At 39.4% G+C, this 18139-nt stretch overlaps 1 protein-coding gene across 1 annotated transcript in view; it reads left to right on the forward strand.

The window, feature by feature from the left end:
- Window positions 1-18139, forward strand: part of LOC149285338 (FRAS1-related extracellular matrix protein 1-like) — a 69209-nt gene that overhangs the window by 43738 nt on the left and 7332 nt on the right. Inside the window, exons 25-30 of the mRNA XM_089495500.1 lie at window positions 149-350; window positions 2061-2205; window positions 4617-4746; window positions 5958-6030; window positions 16304-16453; window positions 17607-17827. Of these exons, the coding sequence (XP_089351626.1) occupies window positions 149-350; window positions 2061-2205; window positions 4617-4746; window positions 5958-6030; window positions 16304-16453; window positions 17607-17827 (921 nt within the window). The remainder of the gene's footprint in view (window positions 1-148; window positions 351-2060; window positions 2206-4616; window positions 4747-5957; window positions 6031-16303; window positions 16454-17606; window positions 17828-18139) is intronic.

Here is an 18139-nt window from a genome sequence, read left to right on the forward strand (position 1 = left end):
TCTTGTACATTTTTACAATAACAGTTTAATTCTTTCTAGACAGGGGATATAAATAAACAGTAGTAAAAAGGTATTCATCTCTAGAAGGAGTGAGGTATACAATGCATTTGTTTTTTCTCTATTAATTGAGTATTATATATCTTATAAGGTGGACCTACTGGATGTCACACCTCCCAGAATCCTCCATCTTCACTGCTCTACCAAGGTAGAACACCTTAGGAATAGTCAGTATGGAATTTATATAACCTCACGGGACCTGAAGACATCAGATGTAGGCACCACGGATGATAAGATTACTTTTAAAATTCTGAGTGGCCCTCACTATAGCTACTTGGAAAACACTACCACAGGTCAGTCTAATTTATATTTTATTGATAATGACTGATTTTATTTTCTTTACTGTGATTGAAATCAGTGGAGTGGTGTGATGAAGCCTGGGCTGCGATCAGAAATGTTGGGGCTCTTACAGAACAAATCAGGGCCACTGTCATAAATTTTGGTGTGCCTTACAGAACAATTGACTGAGTCCCCTTCCCAAATGACCCCACTCCCCAGATGACCCCTCTCTATACCACAATGATCTTAAACTCATCTTTGTTGGTGGCAAAGATGGCACAGGAAAACTGAGTGGAGCAATGGAGCGGCAGGCTGTTTCAGGACAATGATTGCACTGACAAGCTGTTTGGGGGCACAAGTGATGCAGTCAAGCTGTAGCAAAGATGCCACAGATAACCTGTTTGGGACAAATATAGCACAGACAAGCTGTTTGTGGGCAAAGATGGCACACACAAGCCGTTTGGCTTGCAGACTAGTTATTTGAGGGAACTGACAAGCTGGTTGGGATAAAGATGGCACAGACAAGCTGTTTGGGGGCACTGACAAGCGGTTTGAGTACCAAAGATGGCAAGGGCATCTGCAGTAAAGATGGTATAGGCAAGCTGCTTGAGGACATAGATGGCACAGACAAGCTGTTTGTGGTAAGGATGGCACAGACAAGCCTAATGTTTCAGAACAAATGTGACTCAAATACTGGCTATGTAATATTCATTAACATTTAAATATATTGGTGTCAAGTTGTAGCAAAGTGTGTGACATTGTTCATCTTTGACTATTAATAGCAGGGAATTAAAATTGTGTTGCATTTAAAGAGTTAATCTTTTGTAGCATTTGTAATGTAAAGAACTGTAACAAATTTTTAAGAAGGGTTTTTTAAAGGGTTAACCTTTCCATTGTTTTGTAACCATTCATGTTTTGGACCACAGAAGGCACACACAAGCTGTTTAAGGACATAGATAAGCTGTTTGGGAGCAAAGATGACACAGACAAGTTGTTTATTACCAGACATCACACACACGCAGTCATACAAAGAGATACACACAGTCAGATCCACACATAGTCACACATCCACACATAGTCACACATCACTCAGAGCTCTCATTACATGAGTATGACCACCAAGCTTTTTTTTTATGGGTATGCATAGATCAGCCATTTAAATCTGTATACCTATGAATATTATTATCAACAGTCATTTTTTGACAAGCACAGCTCGAAAAGTTATATATGCCATGCATACTGACAGGCAGCCCTTGGTAAGAGTTCAGTGTGAAATGGCTGATATGGGCATACTGCATCTATATGGTGTTTAGAGTATGCACATAGAGGTTGGTATATTGGGTGTATATGTATGATAAGACTTTAAAGTTTTGTTTCAAGGCTTGCTAGCGGTATGTAACACATACAAACCTAACAATGTTCCTGGCTAGAGATCTGCCTTTGGCTACCTTCTTATAGAGTGGTCAAACCTCCCATCTAACTGAAGATAACTGTAAATAAAATTGAAGAGCCACTATTATATTCATACAGTCATGATAGCAGTACATATTCTCTCTGTTAAAAGATAAATGGCCATCCTAGTTTAATATCACCAGCTGCAGCTTGTTTGCCACACAAGCATTCAGTCTAAAAATGCTTCTTCTGCTTTCATTAAATTAATGTATTGAACATTAGTTGCTCATTATTTAAACTGTCTTCCCATCGTTCTGTGTTTCTCTTCCTAGGCGGTTTCATCCGAGAGCGATTTACTCAAAAGGATTTGAACAGTAAATCAATATTATATATAATAAATCCATCGCTGGATGTTTACAACGACACTGTGGAGTTTGAAGTTTCGGATCCCGTTGGAAATCGGGCTGCTCCTCAGACGTAAGCAATATTGAAACAGTAAAATATGCTATGAGAACATGAGTATTACATAAAGCATGGATTCTTCCAGTATAATATGTTCTATTGCAATATTATATATATATATATATATATTGTGAGCTGGGATCATGTAACCACACAGTCTTAAGGTTTGAAATACCACATAAGGCTGAATTATTTTTAGAATTGTAGTCCTTTTTATTAAAAGGTCTGTAAACAAACATAAATAAAACAAACAAAAAGAAAAGCCTTGCTCTCTGAGCACTTACTGACAAACAAAAACTAACTATCGTTGTACGGCTTACCCGCTACCAACAAAAAAAACATTTAGCACAGACCTTTTTCGTTTAGGAACCGTTCAGCAGATTTGTTTAGGAGAAAATGCAGTCTCACTCACTGCTTGTATGTTTCTCACCTGACTAACTTACAGGGCTCCTTTTTGTAGCAGCCCCCTGCTGCTCATTGGTAACAGGTGAGTAAATCTCTGAACTCCTGGACTGGCTGCATCACCTGCTGCAAGTAAACTGTGGAGTGGAGCACTGGCCCTCCCTTCTCTCCAAATGCTCCACCCCAGGGACCCAAACATAACTACAACATTACCATTACTTTGCTGGTAACAAAACATTCTCCCTGGGGTTATCGAATACATTGCACTGCAGTATTTTGTGGGAAATGTACATGTTATCCACCACAATGCCCTGTTCCCTGTCACAATATGTATATATATATATATATATATATATATATATAGTGACAGATTGGTCAAGTTGTACCTTGACATCTTATACACCTTGACATCCAGATAAGGTTTTATATATTTTTTTATATATTCACTTGTTTATTTCTATTTTCTATTTCTTTTGAATGTATCTGATCCTTAACCATGAAGGGTGTTACCTGTCACAAATAATATCATTAACTACTTTGCTGTTCTGAGCTCACATTCCTTCTTTTCACTTGTTGTAAGACTGAAAGAGCCAATCAGCTTCCACCAAAGCGGAAGAGTAATTTAATAGTGGAGATTAATCGGGTACATAGTAGTGTATAGTGTATTTCTGCTTTAGTATAGAGAGGGTATGCGGCCCTGATTTTTGGGTCACTACTTTTGGGTCCTTTTTCGTCTTTTTCTTTTTGTTGTGTTTCCACACGTAGCCGCAATGTCTCTATAGTAAGAGCAACTTCAGGCAGCATTTACACCATGATTATAATTGTATTGGTTTCTCTGCTTTGAATGGAATATGTGCTGGAAACGACTGTGTATTGTATGTCAGTTTTGGGCTGATATATTAATGGACCATCTGGCTGCACTTGGCCCCTGAGGTTGCCAGCTCCACATGATATTATTTATTGCTAAGCCACATAACACATGGTCCTCCACTACCCACTAAAAAATACAACCACGCATCTATGACTTGCATCATAGATTCTATACATAACTTGCTGGTCAGTTGTGTCCCATTTGAAGCATGACCAATAATATTATAAAGCTCTGAAAGATAACAGACTTGGAAACTAGAAGTCTTTATATTATATAAAGGTATACGATTATGAATACTACCTTTTTAAACATAAACGCTACAGATGAAATTCCAGTGTCTAATGTAATGTGATCAATAATATTAACAATCATGTTATGTTATGAATATGTGGTATGATGTGTAGGCTGCCAAAATGTAAATGCTTACATTTAGAATTGGGGCATATGAATCAAATACAGTCTTTTGCTCAGTGACATTTTTCAGCCATAGCAGATGTTGCTACGTTGAACACTTCTGAATTTTGCCAGGAGATGGCCCTGTTGATTTAAGTTTTAACATTTCTTAGTGTGTGTGAGAAAGCTGAAGAAAACTGTGATGTCTTTATGTAAAGCAGCACAATCACAAAGTAGCAATCTTATTTGAACATTCATTCATTTACATCAGGAAAAATGGGCAGACTAAATGGGCTGAACAGTTCGTATCTGATGTCAAATTCTATGTTTCTATTTCAAAAATGTTTTTTTCCGGAAATTAAATAAAGGAAATTGTTATTTTTTTTCTTTCTAATCTTTCTTCCATAGTTTTATTAAAACTACTGTTTTTATTTCAGTTAAGTTGGTAATTCAATGTATATATATAAAAATATATTTTATATATAATATTTAAAGTATAGTGAGAGTTCCCCTTTCAACCTCTAATAACTAAAGATTGTATGCACCCATTGTATAGGTGATAAATAGTAGCATCTGAGTAGAAGTGAATTTAAACCACACAGTTGTGTTTCTGTGTTCATGAGCCTCTATCCATGCAGCCACGGTGCCCGGTTTGGAGCCAGTCTACATCACACAATACGAAAATGCAGCTGTTCACCCATTGCCATCAGAAGTTTACATCTATCAGCTTAGTAACCAGCCATTTTTTTATTTCTCACAGCTTAGAATTGAAATGGTCTTTAATTGAACTGCTCCAGGCCAAGTATGAGGTGTGTGAAACAGAGGCAATGGTTTCTTTGAAAATCACAAGAAGAGGTTACCCTGTGGACTCTGCTTTCATTTCACTCAAGGTAACACCACATCTCTGCTGTTATTTCAGTTTGGTAATGCAGATCACTTTGCATGAAAGGTACACTTCAACCATCAAATGCACTTGTATGTGTGTCATACCCATTGCCATCCAGCTATAGCTGTGACTCACTTGAGAGTTCCAGGGGAGTTTAAAGAGAGTCTTCTGCGGTATGTGCAGATAGTTCTTGAATTCATTTTAATGGGCGCTATATCTTGCCAGTGATTCACTGCTTTGAGGAGCCAAAGTCGGTGAGAAACGTGTTTACAAAGTACTTTCATATGCATTCTTCCTGAAATTTCTGTCCTGCTAGATCTGCCCTGGTCCACTGTAAGTGTTATTATAGCAAAAAGTGAAAGTGTCTGAGTAACAACAGCTGAGCCACAAAGCACTAGACCCTGTACACTCACAGAATGTGGTCAACAACTCTGAAGTGTGTAGCTTGTAAAATTGTCTTCGATAACATAGCACAAGCACTCTGCATCTGCATTCATACAATGGTTTCATGAGTTTGGTGTGAAGGAACTTGAGTCGCCTGCAGAGATTCTTGACCTTAACCCAATTGTATACTTTGGGATGAATTGGAACACTGATTGCGTGCCAGGTCTCGCCTCATAAATGCGGTTTTGGCTAAATCGTCACAAATGCCCACAGACACACTCTAAATTCTTGTGGAAAACCTTACCAGAGGAGTGGGGGCTGGTATAGCGACCAAAAAAGGGGGTGAATCCATATTAATGCACATGGTTTTGGAATGGGATGCCCAACAAGCTCATATAGGTTTGATGGTAAGGCATCCACTTACTTTTGGTCATATAGTGTATATATCTATCACAATAATATTGGACTCTTTCCTGCAAAGGTTTGGCTTTTTCCATCACATTTTACTGCCATGGTTGAAAAGAGGGGTATAAATAACATTATTCCTGCACAGGGTGCGATAGCAAAATAGAGTTTTCATAGTTGCTTATTGTACTATTACATTACATTTATATTCTGCCAGCAGATTTTCTAGCGATGCTACAATAGGGGAGTGTGAAAAAATTTATCAATCTTCAGTTGTTTTTTTAAAAAATAAAATTAATGTATGGTTTTAGTACAAGTAACAGTATTAAAATGTGAAGTTTTACGCAAACACGTGATGCATTCCATTAGTTTCTGTGGTTTTTCTCTTCTTAAAAATGGCTAATTACGTCTTGTTATATCTTTAAGGTGAATGGAATAAGTGCTATGGATGGGAAAGATTTTTCAACAAGTTCATCCAGGCTTTTACAGTTTGACCCAGGTAAACATACAGACATAGAATTTGACAATTCGTCTGGTCTGACATTTTTCTCCTGATGTAGAGACTCGGGCCTTAATCAGTCTTTGGTCTTGTCTTAGATTCATATGCCTACACCATGTTTAAATTCCCTTACTGTATCAGCATCTACCACTTCTGATGGGAGGTTGCTTCATTTATCTGCCATCCTCACAGTGTGTGTGTTTTGTCCAGTAAAATTGAACCTGGGAATATATATTAAAATTTCTTATGACACATGTACGTAAACTATGAAAAACACCCTGTTGGTATTAATGGCATAATGCCACTTTTAGGTAATAGAATCTAATCTATATATTGTGCTTGAGAAGTAGCATTATATATAAAATGGCATGAAGACTAAATCCACCTATATGCATACCTGGGAACTTCTTAGCTCTTGTCCTGCTGAAGTCGGTGGGCGGTCCCGCTGACGTCGGTGGGCAGTCCCGCTGACGGCAGCGGGAAACACCCCCATTTCAAGGAAAAAATGGGCGTGGAGCAGGGCGTGTCAAGACCCCGCTCCCGCGACTCGGAAGATTCGGGTCTTGACCCGGAGAACCGGAGGAGCAGCGCTCACGGCAGCGGGAAACACCCCCATTTCAAGGAAAAAATGGGCGTGGAGCAGGGCGTGTCAAGACCCCGCTCCCGCGACTCGGAAGATTCGGGTCTTGACCCGGAGAACCGGAGGAGCAGCGCTCACCCATCAATCTCTGGGTCAAACCCGGAGCTCACCCAGCAATCTCCGGGTCAAACCAGGTATTCCCAGGTATGCCTATATGGCCACCAAGTATGCACCATGCAGATCAGTATACAAAAGCAATGCATTCTGTCACAGTGAGAAATTATATGTGCGTAAGGGAAGAACGCCCTGGTACTCTGTAAAAGCAGAGCAAAAATAGATACCATTGATTATACCACCTAAAGCAGATTCTTTCATTTCATGGACTTACCAAAAAGTGCTGCATCTTTTGACAATCAGTACATTACCCTTTTAGTATATTTATGTTAATACAATAGAAACATTATTACAGGATGAATAAAACTCTTAAAAATGCTAACCCACTTTTTGCCAACTGAAAAGGGAGATCTTCAGTTTTATTTATCAATATGAAAAAAAAAACTATGAAAGTACATAGGCCCACCAGAAAAAAAAATATGCGTCAAAGCTTTCATAACGCAAAATGCAAAACCAATTTCAAATCTGCACATCCTGAGCTGTTTTATTAAGCTCCATTTGAACCCTTTTCAAACTTAATAACATAGTTATCTTATGTCTACACATTCATGTTGAAGTCCTTGCTTTGCTAAACAGCAGGAGTCTAATGTACTATAACAAAGCTTTATCTTTGTTACATTATACTTAATTAATTAGTAGTAAAACATAGCTATTTGCAGAGGGAATTTGGCATGTTTTTACATTTCGAAAACCTTTTAAAAAGAGAGCCTTTGCTTACGGCTGCCAACAGCATGACTTTATGCTTACATCTCAAGATAAAATTATCATTTTTGGCTATTGCACTTCAAAACATTCTACTGAGGACATCCAGTGCTGGTTCTGGTTATCCAAACTTAGATTGTCATAAAAATGTAGTTAGTTATCCGCAATTAGCGGACAAGAATCTTGTACTCTCAATTTTTTTCTTAATTAATGTAAAAAAGAAGGTTCCCTTCCTTCACCCTTTTTCTGTGTCAAACTCATAAGCCTTTCCTTTTCGATGCACCAGCATGTTAAATGGTCTGTGGTATGATGAGGTGACACTGAAACCAGCTGCTAGGGGCATACATTGGTTTCCACCCCTAAAAAGATATTGTCATATCTTAAAGTACTATACAAACAAATTGTTTTAAGGAAACAGTAAAGATTAACATGATACCTCTCGGAAAGTTGTATATTTGTATTGCTTTGATTTCTAACTTGAAAGCTAAGAAAATAAATTAGTCAACATATATCTCAAACTTATCACTTCTCAATTAAGATAATTTTTATATCCTAATAAAAGAAAGCACAACTGCAAACGCTACGACAAAGAGAGGGGGAGAGATAGCTTTTATTTGAATTTCATTGTTTTTTTCACTCTCACTCTCATACTTTCACCCACTCTCTCACAGTCATTCATGTTCTCTTACACTCTCATTCACTCTCTCTCACACTCTCTTTAAATGTCTTCCTACCTTCTCTGCTGACTGATTCCTATCTCTGTACTGTTCTTCTCTTGCATTTTCTTGTTCTTCTGTCATCATTCTTTTGTCTTCATTTTTCATCCATTGCTCCTTTCTTTGTCCGCTTCTCCATGGACATGGCCTCCCAGTGAACTTCTGCAAAGGGGTGGAGCCTCTGGGCACAGGTGCGAGAGAGTGAATGAGAGTGTAAGAGAATTGTTTTTGGTCTATTTGCACAAGTCTATTAATCAGTTATTGGTCTCATCTTATATTCAGGATAGCTATATGCCTGTCCCGTGCATGTTTAAATTCCCTGATTGTGTTAGCCTCTACTACTACTGCGAAGCTGTTACACTTAAACCACTCATAAGATCTTATAGAAAACAGTTTTTTAAATTTCACGACAAAGCATGAATGATATTTTAGTGACTAAATAAAAAAAAACCTGTATATTCCAGTGCCAAGATTGAATGTACAGGCTTATAGGACAGTTAATCATTATCTCATAACAAGACAGTAAAGATCCTAGGAGTGGTAAAAGTGTGCCAAATGTTTAATCATCTAGGAAGTGCTTTTTCTAACACAATCTGACAATGTGCCAGTCTTGTGTAGGCTGGTAGGTAAGCAGTGCCAATAAGATGACTGGAGAGCCAGATGTAGCACTGTAGAGTTTAATCTCTGACAGCATAAAATTAGGGAGAGAAGCAGCTTGGTGGGCAAAATAGTAAAAATAAAAAAAAAGAGGCAAAAGGTTTTGCACCAAACATGTGCATAACATTATTCACATTTCAGATTAACAACCTTAGAGTATGGGCTCAGATTTCAGTTTAATTTTTTATTTCACTTTAAATTGGATTTGTTGTCGTAAGGGAGATTTGTTACCCACCTCACACATTTTGTCTATCCAAAAATATCATTGGTGAAATAAGTCAATATAGTTGGAAACAGTAAAGATGTGTGTTGGGGTATATAGTGAAATGTTCTGTTGTATTATGAAGTTTTGTAATAAATCTAAACTAGAGATGCCCTTTGTAACTGGGAATTGTAGTATGTCTTTGATACTTGTTGTATAGCAGACATCAGAAAGGTTTAGGTTTGTAGCATTTCAAGCCAACTGCAGTCCATATGCACATCCTTTATATAACTGAATATAAGCACCAAGCCAGCGGTTATAGGGTATGCCTAATACATACATGGGAACTTACCATGCAGTCAAGCATGGAGGTCTCCCCAATCCCACTCCATATTAGAGCCAGCGGACATGGAGCCTGTAAGGAGAATCAGTGCCAGCCATGGCATAGGGCATAACTAGCAGCAAGTGGACTGGCATGAAATAAGTGGAGCTAAACATCACTCCTTCCATCACAAGCTAAAAGTCTACGCCAGAGGTTAGTAATTAACTGTACTTTCAGTCTTGATGGCGACCTGAAGGGTTCCCAGAGAGCCTATGTTTTTTTATATTTTGCATAGTAGTAAGGTAGTAATGTCTGTGATCAGTTTGTTTAAAGGTCGCCTCCTGATGTCAGGTAGTTCCATTGGGGATCAAACCGCCCCCCCATTATTGCTGGCATAAGAGCCCGTTAAGAGTAGAGTGACAGCTTGTTGTTGTGACACAGAAAAATGTCACAACTTTCTGTAACTCATGAATCGTTAGTAGGTAGCTGTGACGGATCGTCCTGTGCCCCAGACTGGACACATCCGCCCGTCAACTCCTTCCCTCTCCCAGTAAGCGGACACGCTGTGGCTGTCCGAAGAAAGCAGTCACAGACCAGCACTTCCCTCAATCATGAGACAGGAATTCATGCTTTGAGGTTAAAACAGAACTCTCTTTATTACAAACACACAGAACTTATATACAATCTCCATTCACTGTGCACCGAACCCAACCCCCAATCCTATCAGCCACATCCCATCACAAATCCCATCAGCCACATCCCCTCACAAATCCCATCAGCCACATCCCCTCACAAATCCCATCAGTATACAGGGGATGTATCAGGTGAGGGGATTAAGGGATACAATGGGTTTCCCCCACCTGTATTATCCCCCCTGTAGTGTGGGTGCCGTCTGGGCAGACAGGGCTGTGCTGGTTGATTAAGAGCCCCAGCCAGATTATAGGATCGTCTCTTTGAAGGCTGGAGCCGCAGCCACATTCAAACAGGGTACACATAAATATAATAATAATAATAACAACAGTGAAGATCAGACATGGTTCTTCACAGTAGCTTATAGTGTAAGAAATTATGACCCTCTTACAGGGTTATTCTTTTAGGGAATGTGTGACGAATAAAGCACAAATACAAGCGCATAGAAAAATGTATATTGATATTGAACTAGGCCACTGTTACAGGTTATAAAACATATAACATACAGAAAACATTTGATAATAATACAAAACAAAAGGGATACTTAAGCACATTCTTGGGAAACCTCTCTCAGCTCACAGGCTTCTCCCGAACGCCATCTTGCGCAGCTTCGTTCTGAGTCTCCTGACCCAGGACACTTCTGTTTGCTGCGCTCTCCTTTCTCAGACTCTCTTTTCTCCCTCTTCTTTCTCTCTTACTCTTCTTTCTCCGACTCTTCTTTCTCTCTTACTCTTCTTTTCTCAGACTGCTCTTTCTCCTGCAGCCCCTAACTAGTCATCCCAGAATTCCTTGTACCTCCCAGAAAGTGGTTCACCCAACCCCTCTTTTCAGACATTTCCTGTATGACCCAATTATGGAGGAGACAGGTAGTCTATGCAAACATGCACACAGTTATGTTAATATACATCGGCTTCAGTTGTCTGACCCCCTGTGGGGTATCCCACCTCTGTTGGAGCCTTTGTTCCAAACCCTTTGTAATGCATTACTATGCAAATTACCTTACATTGTAAAACCAGATATCTCACCTTATAGAAACCCAAATCGTCCCCAAAACATTATGCAATAAATGTAATGTCCCATTTTAAAGGCACCCTTCATTTCTTACAGTCCCCACCTAGAGGGCGAATGACTCCCATAGAAAATGAGCCCTCTCAAATAAATGAGTACATTTACCACGTGTGCTTTGAAGATTGTATGTTTTCACTGAGACACGAGTGACCTGACAACCACAGATATTTAAAATTTAGGGTACTGTAAGGCATATTTTATCCAAATCATAGAGGCACTCACAGTTATCATTTTTCACTAATAGTTTGAATTCCTTCAGCCATATCTTTAACCTTCCATTACCCTCTCAGACTTGGCATCACTGCAACCATTTGTGTTCACTCCCATCACTCTCAGGTACCTGTGCCACCAACACTGCTCCCACCATAGCTTCCTTTAACCCTCGAATTGCATGCCTTGTTCTAGGCCTCTGACCTCTGCCCACCGTGACATCTGGTGTATTTTCACACCAACAGCATTCCCTTTGCTATTCACTTACACAGTGTATTGAAGAGACCACACCAGAGAGAAACTCGGTTTATTGAATGTGTGTAGTGGTAATACTCGTGAAGGTGTTTGCGCACGTTTACTGAAACCTGTATAGCTGGAGTGGGTTTGTGCTTCAGCCCTTGAAGGTGTTTGATACTTCGCCCATGGCTTCTGGAAATTAAAAGATACTCTACACAGAAAGTGTGTATTGTTATCTTGCCCAAATTACTAGTGGTTCTCTTATCCTTCTTGTCTCAGCATTAATATCTGGTTTTACAGATCTAAAACATTGTAAACACATAAAATACACAAAACATACATACAGTACATAACAGATACTAAAATACTAAGACTTCCCATAACAGTAACCTTGTGGTGTCTTCGGCATCCACTTTGAGAATGTTAATTTTAACCAATCCCTACGAAGATGGAGAGAGAACAAAAAGGTGACTAAATGCTACCATTACATTCACAATGTCTTGGCAGAATGCAATCTATATAAAATAAAATATAAAAAGTCTGTTGCCATTCAGAAATATGAATAAAAATCAGATTGAGGCTATATTTTGTTTGTAACCAAAAATTAAAACAAAACAAAAATCTAGAGCAGCAAAAATATATACTGCTGAAGACCAACAATAATGTTACATAATCACATCTCTCCACTGTGATCAAAACATAAACCCCATATTGGCAACAATTCACCTAATCTATGATTTTAAATGTATTTAATCCAGCAACAAACAAAAATTAAGGTATCTGTAGCTGGCAGTGCAGGCGTCCTAAACTAATAAAACAAAAATCATTTGAAATTTTGCCCACCTGACTGTACTGAACGAATTTAGAGGCTTATCCTTAAGAAAAATAAAAATAGATATTAAGGTGCTCTATTAATATTTTGAATTTCCTGTTAATGTCCCGATCTCCTCACAGGTTTGTCTCCTTTCTTTTTTCCTTTTTCATTTAGTATCGTCTCTTTGTCTGAAAAACAAAACTTTAAACAAATAAATTAGCATCATATGTTACAACAAATCTAGAAGAGCACACTAGTTTTCTTCTGATTTAGCTATCTTTTTGTTTCCTAGCATTTCTTTTATTCTGGACACTTCTGTCTTTACAGTGTCCAGTTCCTTCATATACTCTGTTACTTTACACTGTAGCTCATTTTTCTCTTTTTCTACTCTTTCTTTGTGTGCCTTAATAACCTTGTAAGGAACCCAGGGCTTCATGTAGTCTTTTCTAACACCATTACCTCTTCCCTGAGATCCCCACCTAGTATACCGTATTTGCTCGATTATAAGACGAGGTTTTTTTCAGAGCAAATGCTCTGAAAAATACCCCTCGTCTTCTAATCGGGGTCGTCTTCTAATCAGACCTCAAATAGAGGTCTGATTAGGAGACTAAGATCCAGATCCCCCGCACCGCTGCAGGGGACCTGGATCCTCCTGTCTCACCCCCCCCCCATCATACACACACTTACCGGTGCTTCCTGCTGTACTGCCGGGGCAGCGGGTTGACGTCTACGCGATTCGCGTAGACAACGTCCGCTGCAGCCGGAAGGAGGTGTGGCTAGCAGCGGGGGTTGTCTGCGTCCGTCGCGTAGACCTTCCCCGACTGTCAGAAATCAGAGTTCCCCGCACCGGAACCGCACCGGTGCGGGGAACTCTGATCTCTGACAGCCGGGGAAAGTATACGCGACGGACGCATACAAACCCCCCCCTGCCAACTCCACCTCCTTCCGGCTGCAGCGGAAGGCGACGTCAACCTGCTGCCCCGGCTGGAAGCACCGGTAAGAGAGGGGAGAGAGGGAAGAGAGGGGTGAGAGGGGTGAGAGGGGGGGGGGAGAGTGTGTGTGTGTGTGTTAGTTAAATGGGGGTATAGGGTGTGTGTGTGTGTGTGTTAAATGGGGGCATAGGGCATTTCTGGAGTGGCGTTAAGGGGGCATTTAATAGAGCACTCTGCCTCCTGAAATGCCTTATACCTCCCTATATGCCACTCTGCCCCATAATATGCCTTTTAACCCCCTAAATGCCAGAGTGGCATATAGGGGTATAAGGCATTTCTGGAGGCAGAGTGCTCTATACAATGCCTTTTAACTCCCTTAATGCCACTCTGCCTCCTGGAATGCCTTATACCTCCCTATATGCCACTCTGCCCCATAATATGCATTTTAACCCCCTAAATGCCAGAATGGGATATAGGGGTATAAGGCATTTCTGGAGGCAGAGTGGCACATAGGGGGTCAAAAGGCATACCATGGGGCACAGTGGCATATAGAGGGTTAAAAGGCATATCATGGGCCACAGTGCCATATTGGTGTGGCAAGCCTGGGGGCAGATGTGCGTAACTGGGGGACAGGTTGGAAAATACAAGGAAATAAAAACAAAAAAAATATTTTTCTCAATCATAGCTTTTATTTAAAAAAATAGTTTACATGAATTAACATTTACTGGTAAAACTTTTTTCCTTTAGGGTCGTCTTATATTCAGGCTTTTTCTTTTTTTCCTAAGTTAATATTCAGATTTTGGGGGGTCGTCTTATAATCAGGGTCGTCTTATAATCGAGCAAATACGGTAATTAAAACAAATCTTATCTCCCTGCCTCCAATTAGCAACCATGGCTCTTTCCTGAACATGGTGTTCTTTGGCAGAGCGAGAGTGGCAATTTCTGGCAAAATGCCCTACTTTACCACAAGCAAAACATTTAAAGGCTTCCCTTTTACCTATGGGTCCTTGATTCTTTTGGAGCCTGATTTGATATAACTGTCTCTGAAGCGAGGGGCTTAATATAGACACAGGCTTTGCAATGGTTTTGCTGTGATTTCGGATGACTTTATGATTAGCATTATTGTGCTTCTCATCTAAACCTTGCCCATCTATTTCATTCACATCATCATTTTTTAACACTTTGACTGCAGCCACAACATCATTTCTTTTCTGTAGCTGTACATTTAAGGTGTTACCATTAGCTGTGCAATGCACACGATCAGCCTCCCTCTTACTGCAAGCTGCCAGGGTCCTAATCTCCCCCTCTGCATCCCTTAGCCTCTGAGTAAGCCGCTCATTTGCACTACGCAATTCCTCATTTTCCTGCAAAGTCTGCTGGTTGCTTACACATAAAGCTGCAGCATTCTGTGCAAAAATCTTACACTTTTCAAGTTCAATGTTCAAACTTACAACTTTTGCTTCCAAAAGTTCTTTTTGCTCTTTCATTGATTTGTACTGCTCCGCTATCCAACGGGCAGCAAAATCCAGAACAGTTTTCCCCTTTGATTTGGATAATTTATTTTCATAAATTGCCTTGGCCACATACTCCTGAGCTTGGAACCATGGATCTGAGGTTCCTACTATATACTGAATAATACCATCGGGGTTTGTGGCCCTAGCAACCTTTTTCAATAAACCCTCCATCATTAACAAAGCAGAATTCACTGAAATTTGTATATGCAAAACCCGAACACTATCCCAATTCAACACACAATATATACACTTATAAATATACTCATAAATCACACTAAATCCCTCCTACCTGGCTCGCCAATATGTAAGAAATTATGACCCTCTTACAGGGTTATTCTTTTAGGGAATGTGTGACGAATAAAGCACAAATACAAGCGCATAGAAAAATGTATATTGATATTGAACTAGGCCACTGTTACCGGTTATAAAACATATAACATACAGAAAACATTTGATAATAATACAAAACAAAAGGGATACTTAAGCACATTCTTGGGAAACCTCTCTCAGCTCACAGGCTTCTCCCGAACGCCATCTTGCGCAGCTTCGTTCTGAGTCTCCTGACCCAGGACACTTCTGTTTGCTGCGCTCTCCTTTCTCAGACTCTCTTTTCTCCCTCTTCTTTCTCTCTTACTCTTCTTTCTCCGACTCTTCTTTCTCTCTTACTCTTCTTTTCTCAGACTGCTCTTTCTCCTGCAGCCCCTAACTAGTCATCCCAGAATTCCTTGTACCTCCCAGAAAGTGGTTCACCCAACCCCTCTTTTCAGACATTTCCTGTATGACCCAATTATGGAGGAGACAGGTAGTCTATGCAAACATGCACACAGTTATGTTAATATACATCGGCTTCAGTTGTCTGACCCCCTGTGGGGTATCCCACCTCTGTTGGAGCCTTTGTTCCAAACCCTTTGTAATGCATTACTATGCAAATTACCTTACATTGTAAAACCAGATATCTCACCTTATAGAAACCCAAATCGTCCCCAAAACATTATGCAATAAATGTAATGTCCCATTTTAAAGGCACCCTTAATTTCTTACAATAGGCTACTGGTGATCATTGTATGCATCAGGGAGGACTTATAACGACATAAAAAATCTAAATGCGAAACACAGGTCAATTTTGGAATTTTCATTGAGTAAAAAATTCCTTCAGATTTACCATTTACAGAGTGTGTTAAAAGATTCATAAAGAGGTGTGCTTCTCTTCATTTGCTAGGTAATAAACAACAGATCTGCTTCCAAGTATGAGTTAAATGGCACTGTCCAGGGACCATTGAAAACTCTCTCTGTGATTTGAGGAACCAGCAGGAGGGCAGTCAGATTTCTGTGGGCACAATAGCATCCATCGACTCTTCCCGTCTAACAGCAGACACGCTAATTAATATATTTCTCTATCACCAGGTTGTTTGAAATAGTAATTAAAAGAGTAATTGAAATGTTTACTTGTTGTAGGAGTGTCAACCAAGATTTGGAATATAGCAATTACCCAGGATGGATTAGAAGAAGACGATGAGATCTTTGAAGTGGTTCTGAACTCTCCCATAAATGCTGTTCTTGGCACCAACACAAAAGCTGTAGTGAAAATTGTGGACCCCAGAGGAGGTATTCTTTTTGATCTCCATCTTAAAATCTGAAACAGCAGAAAATATATTCCCTTTCAACAGCAAAATGGCATTGTTAATGATAACCTTCAAAATGAGAAAGTTATTACTATTATTGTGTGTGTGTGTATATATATATATATATATGTATATATATATATAAACCTAAATGACACATAAAACAATGTTACTCAAAGCTGTGTCTTTATGTTAACTTAGACACCTCTTAAATTACTTATTTTACATGAATAAAGCTTTGTTCATATCATTAATACTTGAATTCCATTTACAAACTAAAAATCTTTTTTATCTTTTATTTATTTAAACTTTTAGCAAGCTGTTCATTTGCAAACAATCTTTGTATTAATCTTAAAAGGCTTTTATTTTGAGTTATCAATTACCATTTCAATAATATTGTAAATATACAACAAATAAAACAGATTAAAGTGCAGCACAAGAAACAAAGAAGAAGGGCATGGTGCTCTCTATCTATATATAAGTATGAAAAGTGGGGGATAACTGATAACTGATTTAAGCAGACACGTCACCTTAAATGAATCACACATCATTTGCTTAGAATGGGAATAGCAATCTAAACTTCTTTTTGGATCGGCATGATTGTTCCTTCCCATTACCTTGCTCGCTCCTTTTAAGTTACTAAATGAAGAAAACTTTAGGACTGGAAATCAATCATATAATGCTAGCTGTGCCACCTTTAAGGGACTAGGGCTGAGACGCTGTTTTGCGGGGAACTCTGATCTCTGACAGTCGGGGAAGGTCTGCGCAATGGACGCAGACAACCCCCGCTGCTAACGCCACCTCCTTCCGGCTGCAGCGGAAGTTGCCTACGCGAATCGCGTAGACATCTACCCGCTGCCCGGACAACACACCGGGGAGTCAGAAGCACTGGTAAGTTGGGGGGGGGGTTAAATGGGGGACATAAGACAGGAGGATCCAGGTCCACTGCAGTGCTGCGGGGGATCTGGATCTTAGTCTCATAGTCAGACCTATTTGAGGTCTGATTATAAGATGACCCCGATTATAAGACGAGGGTTATTTTTCAGAGCATTTGCGCTGAAAAAAACCTTGTCTTATAATCGAGCAAATACGGTATATACAGGCCATGCCGATAACTGTTATTCTTAAAATTCTAGGTACCTGCAAGCTACTTGGCATGTCCAGTTCACAAAGAGAAGAGATTAGTAAAACAGGAGCCACAAACTGTACTGTGCTACCATTACGCAAACCCTGCAGGACAGGTTTAGAAGAACCTGCATTAACATCGATAAAGGAAACAAGGGAAGACATTTCGGAATATTCTATCTCATCACAGCGTCCAATCAGAAGGCTCAGGCTTCATGGAAACAGAAAAATAGTAAGTATAGCTATGCTCCTACTGGAAACACAATCAAAAATCTTTCTCAGAATGAATACAAGTAATGTTTTCATATAATTTTGTCTTTCCTAAACAAAATGTCAAAATGCAGCCATCTTCTTATATGTCATGGTCTCTATATAAAAGATACAGTTCAACTGAGACAAAATATTATTTGCGTTCACTAGTATGTTAGTTTCATACTTTTATTTTAAGGTTTAATTACTTACGACCAGACACAAACTTTTTAAAATCTTTTTTTTTTTACAAGTCAATCTTTTTTATTCCTTTTGCGGTAAAAGAAAACAAAAG

The sequence above is a fragment of the Sceloporus occidentalis genome, unplaced genomic scaffold, assembly GCF_023333645.1.
Source record: "Sceloporus occidentalis isolate IW3139 unplaced genomic scaffold, rSceOcc1.0.p SCAF_80, whole genome shotgun sequence".
Lineage (NCBI taxonomy): Eukaryota > Metazoa > Chordata > Lepidosauria > Squamata > Phrynosomatidae > Sceloporus > Sceloporus occidentalis.